Source organism: Hermetia illucens, chromosome 5 (genome assembly GCF_905115235.1).
Source record: "Hermetia illucens chromosome 5, iHerIll2.2.curated.20191125, whole genome shotgun sequence".
Classification (NCBI taxonomy): Eukaryota; Metazoa; Arthropoda; class Insecta; order Diptera; family Stratiomyidae; genus Hermetia; species Hermetia illucens.
The window spans coordinates 363,801-380,273 of NC_051853.1; the positions used below are offsets into that span (position 1 = coordinate 363,801).

Here is a 16,473-nt window from a genome sequence, read left to right on the forward strand (position 1 = left end):
AAACAAGAAATGTCATCGATTGTAAGAACACCAGCCGCCGACAATCTACTTGTCAAAGTCAGCTGTAGTGTCAGACAATTGTACATACAACTGTGGGCGGATGCACTTCGTTGTTGTGTTTCGTGCGCAGTAGCGTGTTTGGTTTTCGAATCTTTTGACGTTTCTGAGGACCGCAGAGACGCACAGAGAGTTCCCGCGAGCTGCTTGTTTATCGCAGCACTTCGGGTAAGATATCTTGATGTTCTGTAGTTGCTATATCGGGAGTAGTATGTGATTTGGAAGAAACCTTACTCCATAATGATTATGAGTTCGCTATAAAAAGAGTTAATAAGTTAACACAGCACTACTGTGCTGCAGTGACGTGCGAAGACGATTTCACTTCATCTTCGAGGTGTTATCTGTCCATTAGCGCTATTGGCTTCTATTCAAGTCATCTACTGTGCTCATGGCCGTAGAGTGAAAATCCGGACCGGGGTAAAAACCTAAGATGAAAGTTTTATGGACCCTTATTATTGCTCCGGGACCGAGGTGAATCCCCCTTTCCACCCTTCTCTCGAAAAGCTTGACTGTGTCTAACTTTTATTCTCGCGTAGCATCTCAAAAGCAGGTGGAGGCGATTATTGCCGCCAAAGTGCAGAAGGCCGACCGATGACCCATCGGTCAACTTACAAATCTTCATCCAGTTGGCGTTCCACACGACCCGTTGTTTTTTTGCTATGCTAACAAATTTTTGTTTACTGGTTTGTGGTCTAATCCAGCATTCGATAGATGTTGTTGGTGTTCTATTCAAAAGGTAACAATCATTTTATATTTGAACTCCCTTTATTAGAAAAGGGCTTGAACCATCTAACTGCAGGTCCTATAACTCACTCATCATCATAAACGGCGCAACAACCGGTATTCCGGTTTTGTGTCGGAATCCACCAATTCGATATCCCTAAAAGCTGCCTGGCGTCTTAACCTACGTCAGCGTTCCACCTCAGGCAGGGTCTACCTCGTCTTCTTTTTCTACCCCTTATAGACTTTTCGGGCTGGATCTCATATATACGGATTAAATGACCCGTCCACCGTAGCCTATAGAGCTGGATTTTATCCACAACCTGATGGTAATGGTATCGCTAATAGATTTCGTCGTTATGTAGGCTACGGAATTATCCATCCTCATGTAAGGGACCAAAAATTCTTCGGAGGATTCTTCTCTCGAACGCGACCAAGAGTTTGCAATTTTTCTTGCTAACAATCCAAGTTTCCGAGGAATACTTGAGGACTTGCAACATCATTGTCTTACACACACAAGCCAGGGAATTACATAAGCTCCAAAGGCTGGCTTGCGTGTGTATCAGTGGGGCAATGAGGACATGCCCAACGGCATCCCTGGAGGTCCTTCTGGGATTAACCCCTCTCCATCTGCACATACAGATGCAGGCAAGGAGATCAATATTCAGGATGGCCGGTAGTATGAGTGAGGCGGGGAGCTGCCTAAATCGAAGGAAGATTGATATCCTTTCTAGGCGGTATCCCGAATTACTGATACCGAGGGACAACATGACAACGAGGTTTCACTTCGATAAGAAGTTTGAAACACGTTGGAGTAACAAGGCAAACTGGGAGAGCGTGGCTGCGACATACGGCTTAAACCAGCAACTGATTACTTGGTACACTGACGGATCCCTCACAGCAGAGGGAGCGGGTGCCGGTGTCATTGGTCCAAGGAAAATGTACTTTGAGCCAATGGGCAGGTACACTAGCATATTCCAGGCGGAAATTTACGCCATAGACAAATGTGCCTCTTTTAATCTGCAAAGGAACTACAGGGGGCAGAACATAGCTATTCTCACCGATAGCCAAGCAGCCATTAAGGCACTTAGGTCCAACCAGGTGAACTCTAAACTGGTATGGGAATGCCTTGAGAGACTGAATACACTCGGCTCGTCCAACAGGTCTGGATACTTTGGGTTCCAGGCCATGCTGGGTTGGAAGGCAATGAGGCAGCGGATGAACTAGCCAAGAAGGAAGCAGGGATGCCTTTACACGGGCCAGAACCCTTCTGTGGAATCGGAAACGGTTTCATGGCTATGAATCTAAGAAACGAAGAGAAACGGTTGAGGGAACTATATTGGGCAGGGATGGAGCAGTCCAGGGTGCTTATTGGGGAATACGAACCCATGCGCACAAAGGATTGCTTAAACCTCACCAAAAAGAACCTCCGAATCATAGTGGGAATTCTCACTGGTCATTGTCGGCTGAACTATCACCTAGGGAAGCTAGGGATATCTACGGATACTGCCTGCAGGTTCTGTGAGGAGGAGGACGAAACCTCTATACACGTCCTGGGACAGTGTCCGGCACTTGTGCAAAGTAGGTCGATACATCTGGGAGAACACTTAATACCAGATGCAAAGCTGAAACTTCTGGAAGTGGGGAACATACTAAAGTTCCTAACGGTTACAGGCCTGCTTGAGATACTATGATCAACAGGTACACTATAACCAGCAAAATTGGCACAATAGTTCTTCAAGGACGCGGTGCGACTTTCCCTTAACAGTATAATAATAATAATCATTGTCTTGTACAGTAAGAGCTTTGATCTTATGTTAAGACGTTTCGAGTGGAACAGTTTTTGTAAGCTGAAATAGGTTCTGTTGACTGTCAACAACCGTGCGCGGATTTCATCATCGTAGCTGTTATCGGTTGTGATTTTCGACGCTAGATTGGGGAAATTATCAACGGTCTCAAAGTTATAGCCTCCTATCTTTATTTCACCCGTTTGACCAGTGCGGTTTGATGTTGTTGGTTGGTTGGTTTTTGGTGCTAACGTTGCTACCATATATTTTGTCTTGCCTTCATTGAAATGCAGCCCAAGAGTTCGCGCCACCTGCTCGATCTGGATGAAGGGAGTTTGTAAGTCTCGGGTTTGTTTCTCCATGATGTCGATATCGTCAGCACAGGTCACTAGTTGAGTGGACTTAAAGAGGATCATACCCCTTACATTTACCTCAGCATCCCGGATCAATTTTTCCAGGGCCAGGCTAAAGAGGACGCATGATAGGGTCCCTATCTTATACCGTTGTTGATATCGAATGGTCTTGAAAGTGATCCTGCTGCTTTTATCTGGCCTTGCACATTGGTCAGGGTCAGCCTAGTCAATCTTATTAATTTCGTCGGGATACTGAATTCTCTCATCGCCGTGTAGAGTTTTACCCTGGCTATGCTATCATTGGCGGGCTTAAAGTCGATGAAAAGATGGTGCAATTGATGTTCATATTCTAACAGTTTTCGCTTGCGGCAGAGTAAAATAGGATCTGTTGCTAATTTGCCTGGAATGAAGCCTCTTTGGTATGGGCGGAAAATATCTTATAGATGGTACTCACCAACGTGATATCTCTATAATTGCTGCACTGTGTGATATCTCCCTTTTTATGTATGGGACAGATAATGCCTCGTTGCCACTCGTCAGGCAGTGTTAACTCTCACCTGATTGTCAGACGGAATTCTGGGCGGTGTTGTTATTCGAGCTCAGAGCACTAAGGTAATGAGATAGTGATATTGGCCCCCCTACTGACATTCATCAAGGCTGAGAGGTGGCGGTGTTCAATCAGCACCTGGTCAATTTGGTTGAAAGTGGTCCCGCCTGGAGACGCCCACGTTTGTTTGTGGACCGCTTCCCGCGCTAATCAGGTACTTCCAACAACCATTTCACGCGACACTGCTAATTGAATAATCCGCATTCCGTTATGATTTGTATTTTGATGTAAGCTATGGGAGTCAACGTATAGCCTGAATACGGGCTCCTTCTCTACTTGACTGTGAAAATCCTCAAGTATGATTTCATCATGATTTGATCATATCTGGGACAGGCTTTGAGGGTTCGTTCTACTGCCTCGTAGAAGGTATCCTTGCCCGACTTTGCAGTCTCCTCTGTAAGAGCGTAAACGTTAATGAGGCTTCTATTTCTAAATTTGCCTCGCAAGCGCAGAGTGCATAGCCTTTCGCTTGTGTTTTCAAAGCCGATAACAGCAGGTTTAATTTTTTAGCTGACTAAGAAACCTACTCCGAGCACATGGTTTACTGGATGGCCACTATAATATATGGTGTAGTGGCTCTTCTCGAGGAAACCGATCCTTGTCCCCTATATTGGGACAGGGTATCGGTTAGCTGCTTGGCAGCTTCATCTCTGTACAGGGGGCGGACGTCTCATGAGAAAATGCGCAAATCGTTATTCCGTTATCGATGCCGGGTTCATCGTTGTGTAGTCAAACCAGTCTTCCAGGCTCCTTTTGTAGCTTCAAAACAAGTTTTTTTTTTGCGTGTAGGGTTGTCAGCCCTACCCAACCCCGAACCTGGAGGACCAGCTGGTACAATTTCTCCCATTTTTAGATGCGGAAGACTCGCCTTCGTCCTTCTCCGTCTGCAGTTTTCCGTTAAGAAAGAGCTCCCAGCGGTCGCCACGAGGAAGTGGAGATAGGGTTTGGTAGTAGAGCTGTTGGTTCAGCAGGCGTTTTCTAGGCTTTATGCTCCATTATGGGTACTAATCCACGTTTCGCCTTGGGTCTTATACTACCCTTTGACCACCACCACTACCTAATGTTTCAAAATTATTTTAGGCCAATACTGCTCCTGACTTCCAGAAACCTGACAGCAGGCAACGGCTTGCTTAGAACATCTGCTAATTGTTTATCTGTGGGAATATATTCAAGTTTGATTAGATTATTTTCAATTTTTTCTCTAGAGTAATGATATTTTATGCTAATATGTTTAGATCTGTTGTGACTGGTTAGATTGCTTGCAATACTAATATAACCAACTGGTAATTTGTTTTTCAATATTTATATTAATACCCTCAGCTAATGATATTAGCCAAAGTGGTTCTTTTACTGATTCATACAGAGTCATATACTCAGCTTCAGTCGATGAAGCTTCTACTGTTTCTTACTATTCCAGTATATAGTGCATCTTTCAAATAATTTAAATAAATAACCGGTTTCCTATCCTTTCCTATCACTTTCATCATTTGATTCGACCACAAACAATGGTGGTTTGATATGAGTCTTTTCTTCTGATTTGTTTGCTTGTTTACCATCAATACAAGATCCATATAATGTATTTTTTGGTAGAATATAGTTAATAAGATTTTTATGACCTGCCATATTTTTATTTTTCAAATCTAAAAATTTAGATTAGCTAATATGGCCTAATAGATCTTGTATTATTTGTATCTACATCGCATTTAAATTATACTTTTGCTTATTTTTCATTATCATACATTTCAAGACCTTTCTGGTCAAACATCACACTCAAACCTGCTTTCTGCATCAGTTCTACTGATAGCAGATTCTGCAGCAATTCTTTCGAAAATAAAACAATCTTTGATTACACCTTCTAAGTCCATATTGTTGGTTACTTTAAGTATTCCTTTCTTTATTGCAAAAATAAACATTATTTTTAGCCACAAAAATGTTCATGGGAATTAATTCCTCATAGGTTGCAAAGAAACTTTCATCATTAATTATATGGTTGGTTGCACCCGAATGCAAAGTTATCAAGTTATTATCACTGTCTTTTTGTATGTTTTCACTTTTATCTCCAGGCATAAACGCAAAACTTGAGGAGCATAATGTGAAGGGATGATATAATTGTTTATTATTATTTTTCGACTTTTTCTTCTTAAAAAAATTATAGGACAAACGGTTTCGTCCAGGGCAGAGGCAACTCTTCAGACGCTGCCTCACTTCTGCCCTGGGAGCAGCGTGACCGTGAGTGGCATCAGATGGAAAACGCTCCTTTATAAATTCAGAAAAACACACCAAAGGTGCGAATTATATCCAATCGAAACCAATAGTTTGAACCTGAGCTGGCTAAAGCTAAATTAATTGTTTAGGATAAACGACCAGGAGGCGGCATGTACCCAACTACAGAGCCAAAATGAAACTCTGCAGCACAATAAACAGAAGTAAAGCTCGCGATTGGGTGAATGAAGACCCGTGCGGACTCGATTATAAATTGGCAACGTAAAAAATCGGTATTCTACGTACTGTATGGGAACAATTCCCTGCGCATCCCGTACGGAATGATGACAGCAGTGTGGTAGGTACCGACGACTGCCAACTTTTTTCTATAACACGAGTTAGAAAAGGTAGTCCTATCTAAGAAAAACATATCGATAGTATCCCGCCGAGCTCGGCAGGTGATGCTCCTCGTAACGTTTGATGTCAGAAATGCTTTCACTTCCAGAAGATGAAGAGATGCTCTAGACATACTAGACAGTACTTTCCATGTATCGAGCTATTTCTAACGGATATTGAGGGATTGTCTGAGAAACCGGTTCCTGCTCTATGAGACTCTAAAGAGTTAGGGGAGAATGGAGATCACGTCGGAAGTAGAGCGGGTATTCATCCTTTGACTGGGCCTCTGGAACACTTACTACGATAGCCTGCTAAGACTGAACACGCCCGAAGAGTCGCGCCTAGTTGGTTATGCAGATGACATTGTGGTGCTTGTTGCCGGACACACTGTCAAACAGACTCAAAGCAGACTTGATCAGCACGGATAAGCAGATGGATGACTTTTCATGGTTTCAACCTTCCACTGGAAAACATTGAAGTAGTTATCCTGACGGGACAGAGAATCTTGCCCTTGCGTTTCATAGCGATCGATAAGTTGATAATCGGGTAAAAAGCAGCGGTTGAGTATCTTGGACTGACGCTCGACTTAAAGATCAGCCTTTTTGATCAAATCAAAGCAGCCACGGACAAGGCTGCATCTATAGTTTTGACTTTAAATCTGCAAATGGCTAACATTCGGGGTCCTACATCCAGCAGGCTACGTTTTCTATAAACAATACAACGCAGTGTGTTCTGCTCTATGCACAGGCTGATCCTTCTAGCAAGCGTGTATATCGTAAACAACCTGCACTGGCCGTGATGCTGATTGGTATAATGATTCCCATTGCTCTTCTTGTTATGGAACATAGAGCCGTATGCAAGCGCAAGGGAGGTGGTTGCTCGTGAGTGGCAAATCTCTTGGCAAAACGAGACAAGAGGCAAATGGAATGCATAGCTAATTGATCACTTAGCTACGTGGCTGAATGGGAAGCATGGTGATACTGACTACTTCCTTACCCACTGCTAAATGGGCGTTAAGGTTTCCAGTCATGCCTGTGCAAAATTGGGAAGGCAGGATCTCCTGATTGTGGGTTCTGCAATGAGTTTGTGGATGTCAGAACTTTTTTTTGGTAGAAAGTGGTATGGGATTCGCCAACAACTTTATTTAAACACGTGAAAGCTCTCTCCCGACAATATTTTCGAGGAGACGGTGTGGACCGCTGACTGGTGGAACCGTTTTGCACATTAGGTTGGGATTTTTTTTATCGCAAAAAAAAATAGAACTGCGCTCTCAAGGCGGAAGAGCCCAGGGGCTAGCCCGTAGTAATGTGGCAAACGGTTCGAGGCTAGTTCTCTCACAATTTAGAGGTGTTTAGTTGGTAGTCCAAAGGCGTACCGTTTGGAGAGCCCAAAACCCTGTGCGTAGACGTATTCACTTCCACTTCCCGCCCCTCCCGCAAAAAAAAGAAAAAAAATGGTATTCATGAACTGATTCATATTACTCGATAGTATAGCGAGAATCGAAGGTAATTCTTCCTGTAAACTATCAGTGGTAGATTCTTGTTAGTCTTGTGTTTTCACTACGTCGACGAATCGCACTCCAGGGCGCATAGTTGAAGTTTGAAAGTTACCCGAGCTAGACAATATTTTATTTTTTGGCGAAGTGTTAATTTATTGTTCCAATTTTGAACAGGAAACATGTTCTACTTCTTTTCTTTATACTTTGCACTAGGTTTATTATAATTGCAGGCTTTTATATAACGTCCTGATCTTTCACAATGATGGCACTTAACATTTTTATTATTTGCCTTATTAAAATTCTTGATTGGTTTATTCAAGTTCAAGTCTCTCTTTTCTAGTTCATTCATACTATCTCCACATACCACTTGGAGTCGTGATTTTCATTTGACGGCGGAAGCTAATACGTTTCTTTATTTTGAAATCTTTTTTAAAGAAACCTATAAGTTTATTTCAACCATTAGTCAGCGTCGATTCCATAGATGGGTAATAGTCAATCATTCTGCATCTAACGTGCTGCTTTGTTGTAATCCCTGTTCTGGATCATTGGTATCCGCGTTGAAAATCTTCGCAGTTTTTCAGATTGAAGGATCTGCTGTAAATGCATAGAGAGATTGAGGGCATGGTGATCGGAGTGAGCTGCCAGTGAGGAGCAGCTAGTGACACATGCTCAGAGATTGGACCAGATTATAAAGCCGTCTAGGAAGGAAGACCTTCGAGGAAAAGATGCTACTCTCGCGTTGATAATGTCCGCGCTAAGGAATGGACCTGTCTGAAACGAATCGAACAAGTTACATGTCAGGCGTTGAGGTCGCCGCCGATTTTTCAAAGTTTGGACAAGATGGGAGTGAGGTTGCGATCTGTACCGTCCAGGAAGTAGAGGACGCTGTCGCTCGTGCCTGGTAGTTTGACTATTGCTAACAGGTAGTTTGATGCAAGTGCATCCGATGGGATGATATTTGCTCTTAGTCCCGTTCTGACTAGGATGGCTGTACTTCTCCCCGCTTCATTGTGGAAATCGATGTAACCGGGGACATGTAGTTTCACGTTGGTGGCTTTACCAAGTCTGGTGTCGTTTAGGAGAGCGAGATCGGGGTCAGATTCATCGAGCGGCTTCTGAAGAAACGTTTGTCGTTTGAAATGCGCGAATTAGGGTTGAGTGTCAGCACCTTCATTTTGGCTGTCTAGCAATTTGGGGAGGCGTTGTAAGTTTATCTTCAGGGGGGAGACGGAAGTAGTTGTGATAGAAGTCAGAGATTGTGTTCCAGAGTGAGGAGGAAGACATGCTGAAAAGGGACATGGTTTCCATAACGAAGCCCCCGGGAGTGAAAGAATGTAGGGGCGGTGTAGTTGAGGGTTTCGGGTCTTACTCAAGCCCTGGCCACTGCGGCGAAAGAAGAGGTCAGTGAGGGAGGGGTGGTCCAGTGGGAGTGGAAGAACGAAGCAGAACAGGAGAGGGGGACACTTTTAGCTCTCTCTTTACGTTGAATTGATTCCATCCTATTGGGATCTTTGGAGAAATTGGCTGGGTGACCCAGTTGACCAAAGTTCGCGCATTTGAAGGGGCGCCGCCGACTCCTTATCGGCGTTGTCTTAGACAGTCCAACGAGGGAATCGTAGGCGCAATTTGAAGAAACGTGGCAAATTGTTTGGCAGTTAAAGCCCCTTTTCTCTTTCCTGGGTTTTTAGTTTAGAGACTATGGTGGCTTCTACCTCGGAATTGAGAGTCACGTGAAAGAGGCTTAAGTTGGTATCGTTGGCCTGTGACCGCGGGGTGGAGAGTCTGTTCTTGATAACTGGGCCCAGTGCCCTGGCAGTCAAGTAGTAAAGGAATATTGGCGTTAGAAAATGAATTCTAGTACTATTCCTAACTACTGGCCGATTTTGAAGTCCGGGGACGTGCGTGAGTCAGTTCGGGAAATGAGGAATGCATCGTAGCCTGCGCCTTAGACCTTGAAAAGCTTACTTTTTAAGCTAATCCAGACTAATTTCCCCTCCCCATATTTAGAATACTTGTAGACTGCCTCTCCAACAGAACTTGTCGCCTGTGCTTCAATGGACTTCGGTCCATCGACTTTCCTATAGACTCAGTAGTCCCACAGGGCTTCATCCTAGCTCCCAAACTTTTTAACATCTTCCTCCACGATATTCCTCCGCATCCCGTCAACTTCTCCACTACGCCAACAGGAGCCCAGGCTAGGTTAACGTCACACTTACGCTTTCAAGTGAATATTTATATTTTGCACCACATATGTATTTCCTTTTCTTTGCTTAATAAAATCTGAATCATTGATATCCGTCAGCTGAACTCCATGTGTCCAAATGTTCTCACTAAGCCTAACTAATGCACCAATTGTCGCTAATGATGAGCATCTCTTAAGAAGGCTTTTCCACAAAATCTTCTCTATTTGTTTTTTTTTTTTATATTAAATTGTAGTAATAAAAAGGAAGGGTTTTATTTAATTTCAACACTTGATTTCTTTGAAACCATCATAAGTCCTAAAATATGTTGGATAACAATAATAAACTTAGGGGACCTTAAGGCTGTCACATGAAAATGTACTATGTCAACCACATTGTTAGGCCAATCACACCAAATATTCAAAAAAAAAATTGAAAATACAGCTGCGCGATTTGTGGACATTCGTCGAACCTTGGGTAATGCGTTAAATTCAACTTGGTTTAGGCTGTTAGCTGGTAAGTTTTGACAGCAAATTTCACTACATGAAGGCAACTACAGATAACACACAATAACAGATTTTGAAATTATAAACAGTGGTAAATTCACTTATTACCTTTTTATCAGCAATAGACGGACTCTTATCTGAGTTCTAACTATAATAGGTAACCCTTGCCTTTGGTGGTATGTCATAGAATTGTCTAATTCCCCTCCTTTTCTACCGCCCAAAGGGCAGAGTTTTTTTGGCATGAAGTTTTCTCAAAACATACAACTTTACATAAATGTACTCCCGACCAATATCGACTTTAATTAACTTACGCCTCCATTCAGAAGCACAGAATGCAGTTTCTGAGCAACTAATAATAAAATGAATGCCAGAAAGCCAAAGACCCCCTTCTCCTTCCTAGAGGATTTTAGATACTTATCAAGCGGAAGCTATGATTATAGGCAACATAAATTTACAAGTACTTACCTGAATAAATTTCTGTTACACATTACTTTGAAGAAATGAGAAAAGCTTTATATATCAGTCATTTTCTTTGTGATCCGGAATGGTTGATCTGAACCATCCGAAATGTTACTTGCATTCCCATGTAGTTCCAACGGATATTTCGTCATGGGTTCGAAGCTATTTTACTGAGCGCACACTCAAATTCGGCAGTGACTATAGTAGCAACATAGGACTGAGATTGACGAAAAGTTATCATTTTAATTGACAGTTGATAAGTGGGCAAAAGCATCGGACTCAAATATCCACCCATTATTTAACTCAGTACCCCCACAAACCCTTCCCACCCTCGAATGTTGGCCTTAAGATAATTACGAAAAAGGTGATGATTGCCTGAAATGAAGAATACCAACACAACTCTTTATTAACATCTTTTTTCGAATTCCATCCAACTCCTGGTTCTCTACACTTGACCTAAGACCTAAAACTATCAAAATAAACTTTGCCTAGCATCAATCACACCTTCAATAAAGTTTTTCCAGCTAGGATAGGAGTTTCAACCTCTGTCCGTCATCAAACTAGTTAACTTTATTGATGGCCCAAGCGTTGACATTTGACACCCGACCGCATACAACATACCTTTTTCATGAGCTGGAAAAACTAAATCGGACACGAATAAACTCACAATATCAGAAATATCACAAGCAGCAATAATATCAATGTAATACCACTGCAAATCAATATACATATAATACCACACAAACTAAAATGTAAATGATATATAATGAACAGGCGGCTACTTGAAATGGTCTTCAGCTCTCCCCAGGACTTCCTAGGACGTCCGCACTTCTTCCCTACTGTGCCAAATGCCCTTGGGGCGACCTACTCGATAGTTACCTTGGGAGAGTGCATACCACTGCATGTCCTAGATATACAAATTAATCGACGTCTTCGATATTCTGCCCATTAATGCAGATAGGAAGAGTACGATGATCCATCAGACTGAGAACTTTGGTTTTGTTTGTCTTTATCTTCAGCTCAGCTCTACCTGCCTATCTTTCCAAATCCAAAGCCATTTGGCGAAAGTGCATGACCCGATGAGAGAGCGAACAGATGTCATGAGCGTATTCTAGGTGTTTGAGGAAAGATGTTATAGATCATTGAACTCCTCCACGTCCTCTGGACAAGGCAGTATGAAGAATATTACTAATAACAAGAAGAAATAATATTAGTGCCGAATGCAGCTATGGCGGACTCCACTTTTCACCTCAAATTCCCCTGAGATTTTACCTCGGTGCAGCACGTGACATTTTGCACTCATATAGTATGTTGCTCTGATTTGATAAAGGTTATAGTTTCTCCAGAATGTCCCTCCTGCATAGAGCATGCCATGGTACAAAATCCATGAAAAGCAAATTAAGGGAAGATCTAAACTCGGCGCGATGTTCCAAACCGATCCGTAGCGCAATGCAGGATGATGCGGAGCGGAAACTAGGTTGCTCTCTGTCGATCAATCTTTTGAGATGTTCTTTGATGCGTTCCAGAATTTTTTTAACTATTATATTTGCAACGGCAGACAGCGCGCAGATAGCCCTTCAATTGTTACACTTAAAATGGATGCCCTTCTTTGGAATCTTAACGATCATCCCCTTTTTCCACTCTCTGGGGAAGGGCTCGGATTCCCAAGATTTCCGTACGAGTGGAAGCAGCAGATCTGCAGTAACTGCGGGTGCAGCAGTAAATAACTATGCGGGGAAACCGTCAAGCCGTCCGGTTTTACTCCTTTTGAGTGCATTGATGGGGGAAATGATTTCTCTTCTGCTTGGAAGGTGTTATGGTGATTAGCCATTTCGTGCATAATAGGAGGAGCCTCACCGGATTTCAAATATATTAGAAGTTTCTACTGGCGCATAGCACAGTTGTGATATTCCTCAACCTGGGCTGGAATCTTGTAGTGAGTGTGAAATCGGTTTCCATGTCAAGCGAGCGTACCTTACCGGAATAGTCAGAAACAACCCAATATCAAATTATTGTTAGTCACTACGTTTCTGTAAGGGTCTTAAAAATTCATGTGATTAATTTCTCATTAAGTCGCATAATTATAACTGATATATAGGGAGATAGAGTGAAACCAGTGAAATCTTACCTTACATAAAACGTAAAGCTATCTACTCCTGGGTTTTTTTTGTGATCGTATAACTAACGCCAATAAGTTATTAAGTTACTCATAGAAACCATTTGTGAATCTATTATTATTGTTTCTTTATTATGTTTCTTTTTACAAACTGTAATTTCACAGGAATCATGGACGACATGTTCGAAGACGATTTCGAAATAGATAGCGAGATTCTCTCGAACGAGCAACTTCCCAAGGAAGAACCGATCGCGTCATCTTATATTGAATGTTTAAAAAAGAACTTTGGATTTTCCAATTTTCGGTCAACGCAATGGCAAATCATATCTTCTATAATTGAAGAGAAGCGTGATAACCTGGCAGTAATGGCTACAGGATACGGGAAGTCGCTTTGCTTTCAGTTTCCTTCTGTGTTCTTGAAAACAGTTACCTTCATCGTATCACCGTTGATTTCATTGATGGAAGACCAAGTGTTATCGTTAACTGTTTCTAACATAAAAGCTTGTTTTCTTGGATCGGCACAAAGCGACAAATCGACATACGATAGCGTGTTAAAAGGAGATTATACCTTGGTTTATTTAACACCGGAGTTTTTAACATGCGATCTTGGCGTGTCCATGCTGAAAACTTTAGAATGCAAACTCTCGTTGGTTGCTATCGATGAAGCTCACTGCATAAGCAAATGGGGCCATGATTTTAGATCTGCGTTTCGAAACTTAGCTGTTATTCGACGTACCGTTCCGAGCGTTCCAATTCTGGCTTTAACTGCTACAGCTACTCCCCAGGTTCAGAAGGATATTATTACATCGCTGGCAATGCATAATACGCAGATACATTGCACAGGATTCGACCGGCCGAATTTGCAATTTCATGTTAGTAAAAAAGGTAGCCAAGGAGTGTGGTCTGATATAGGCGGTTTGCTGCGAAGGACTAATCACGGCAGTACAATAATATATTGTCAAACGCGAAAACAAACTGAAGATATTGCATGGCTATTGAACGGGAAAGGACATCAATGTGCAGCGTATCATGCCGGTCTCTCTATGAAAGAAAGGAAATCTGTTCATGAGAATTTTGTTCGAGATAAAATACGAATTATCGTTGCCACTATTGCCTTCGGAATGGGAATCGATAAACCTGACGTTCGACTAGTGATCCATTACGGAGCCTCCAAGGACCTCGAAAGCTATTATCAGGAAGTTGGTCGCGCGGGGCGTGACGGTATTGCAGCGAGATGTCACATGTTTTATAGTCTTGCTGATTTTCAATTTTATGCTGCTTTGCGTGCAACTTCTATTTCGGGGGCGAAAAATCATTTAGAAAGCTTAGAAATGAAAATTCGTGAATATATCAATACGACTGAATGCCGACGATGGTTTATCCTAGAGTATTTTGAAGGCCCGAAGGAAAAGCCTATACCTAAAAGACATTGTTGTGATAATTGCCTTCAAAATTTAGTAGATGGTCGACTGGAATCCAAGTATGAAGGTTTGGATGAAAATGGATTTTATGATTTCTCTAAGGATTCAGAATTACTTTTAAGGAGCATTGAAGTGTTTGATGGTAAAACGGGTCTTATGGCTCCGATATTATTTTTACGAGGGTCGAAGAGTAAAAAAGTTGCCGCAAAATATCAAACTCTCCCCTTATTTGGAAAGGGTAAGAATAAGCCAGAAGATTGGTGGAAAGCTGTAGCAAATGTTTTAGAAGAACATGCATACTTTCAACGACAGGATACACAGTTCAAAACAAACTGCTTCCGAAAAATTCAAATCATCATGCTGACGCAAAAGGCCGAAGACTGGCTTGCAAATCGTCCTAACAACACTTTGAAACTAAAATTGCCAGAAGATATGTACACATATTTCATAGTTAAAAAGCAGGAGGTATCAATCAGACCTCTCACTGAACCATCAACTTCACTCAAACCTACTTCAAACTCGACTAGTTTGAAAACCACCGACGATAAAGCAGAGTTGGTAAAGATGCTGATGCAGGCAAGAAACCAATTAGCATCTCAATTTGATATCATGCCCTACATTGTTTGCTCAAATCGCGCCATATATCAAATGGCCCAGTTGAAACCAATGAACATTGAAGAATTACGAGATGCTAAGTTAGATGGATTCTCGGAAATAAAGGTAGTAAAATTTGGGCCTAAATTTGTCGAAAATATTCTTCGTTTCAAGAAATATTTACCCAGCACATCGGTTGGTGAAGACAATTCTGCGCTTCAAAAGTTCTTAAGCAATCACCCTATGGAAGGGCTAAACATCACCCAAACGCATTTAGCCACGTTGTCACTATGGGAAGCGGGCAAGAACACATTGCAAATAGCAGAGCTTCGTGGTATTGTCGAGAGTACGGTTTGCACCCATATATCGTCATTGATAAAAGGGGGTTTCATTCCATTCACGGATTTAAAGAAATTGGGCGTAACAAGTAAAATTTTCGGCGATATTTCATCGAAATTGCAAGAGGAAGATATTTTCAATATTAGACTAACGCCATTGAAGGAGCAGTGCCCTCCTAATATTACTTGGGATCAGTTAAAGTATGTAGTAGCTTACTGCCAGCTTGAATATCATTTAAAGGTAAATGGTGGAAATTTTTCGAGGTCACTACAAGAAAAAAGCTGCATTGAGAAAGTTGAAGATTCCGTTCATATTAGTCATGGTTTGATGAAATCGAATATATGTGAATCTTCAACCAAACCAATTTCGCAATGTGAAGATTATATTGATCACTTTCCTGACTCTGACAGTGATGTTGACTTTACCCAGATTGATTTACCATGTTCTGATCCACCTGTGAAAGAAGGACAACCTCTAAAGTTAGACGAATCATCAGGCGATGTTTTAGACAAACTAAATTGCGAAACTTTGGAATCGAAACCGAAAATGTACGAGGATATTAACACCATTTCCAGTGACGAGACGGAAAACACTGATGAGCTCGATAAGCTGATCTTAGCTATAAAACAAGAGGAAATTGAAAATAACAGTGACAGTTTTAAAACTATGGACAAACACATTACAACTAGGTCAGTTCTAACTACTGAGGACAAAAAAAAAAAAAAGGGTTTGAAACGAAAGTCAGATTTAGTAAATAAAATTGCATTTATTGATACTAGCGACAGCAGCGAAGAAGATACGTCGTCGAATCATTGCAGCTCATCGTCAACGATAGCTTCTCAGCAACCTGTTTGGCTGTCGAAAAAGCAGAATCCAAATCGAAAGATTGTGAAGGCTTTTAAATGTAATAATTTCTGATGTGATTTCTACAATATTTAGAATATATTTCGCAATTGATACAGACCTTTATTTGAAGTTTAGTTTTATAGTAAAGTGAAGTTGCCCATCAAAGCGGGAAACCTTTAGTCGAAATTTGTCAGTTCAGGAGTTTCAGGTATCGTAACCATAATGATTTTACCTCCTCGATTCATTTCTTGCGGAATATAACTAACCGTCTCTTCTTATATATATGCATATGGTTACCATTCACCGCTTGTTACATTATTGCGCGTCAACCACACCTACTGGAAATGCCCTTCAGTATATCCACGACTTCCCAGGACGCTTGCACTCTTACT

At 41.7% G+C, this 16,473-nt stretch overlaps 1 protein-coding gene across 2 annotated transcripts; it reads left to right on the top strand.

The window, feature by feature from the left end:
* Positions 1 to 78: 78 nt before the first annotated feature.
* LOC119656591 (Werner syndrome ATP-dependent helicase-like) lies at positions 79 to 16,202 on the top strand. Of its 2 annotated transcripts, none has more exons than XM_038063003.1 (2): positions 79 to 225; positions 13,047 to 16,202. In XM_038063003.1, exon 2 carries the CDS (start codon positions 13,052 to 13,054, stop codon positions 16,151 to 16,153), a length of 3,102 nt encoding a protein of 1,033 aa, XP_037918931.1. In that variant the 5' UTR covers positions 79 to 225; positions 13,047 to 13,051; the 3' UTR covers positions 16,154 to 16,202. The 2 variants fall into 2 exon arrangements, with proteins under 2 accessions (XP_037918931.1, XP_037918930.1); XM_038063002.1 differs by lacking the exon at positions 79 to 225 and adding an exon at positions 580 to 793.
* Positions 16,203 to 16,473: the final 271 nt, after the last annotated feature.

Bases quoted from the DNA above. Each gene is read 5' to 3' on its own strand.
- LOC119656591 (XM_038063002.1), top strand. From the start codon at position 769: ATGTTGTTGGTGTTCTATTCAAAAG. The intron at 794-13,046 runs GTAACAATCATT...GTAATTTCACAG, and splicing joins GTTGGTGTTCTATTCAAAAG to GAATCATGGACGACATGTTC.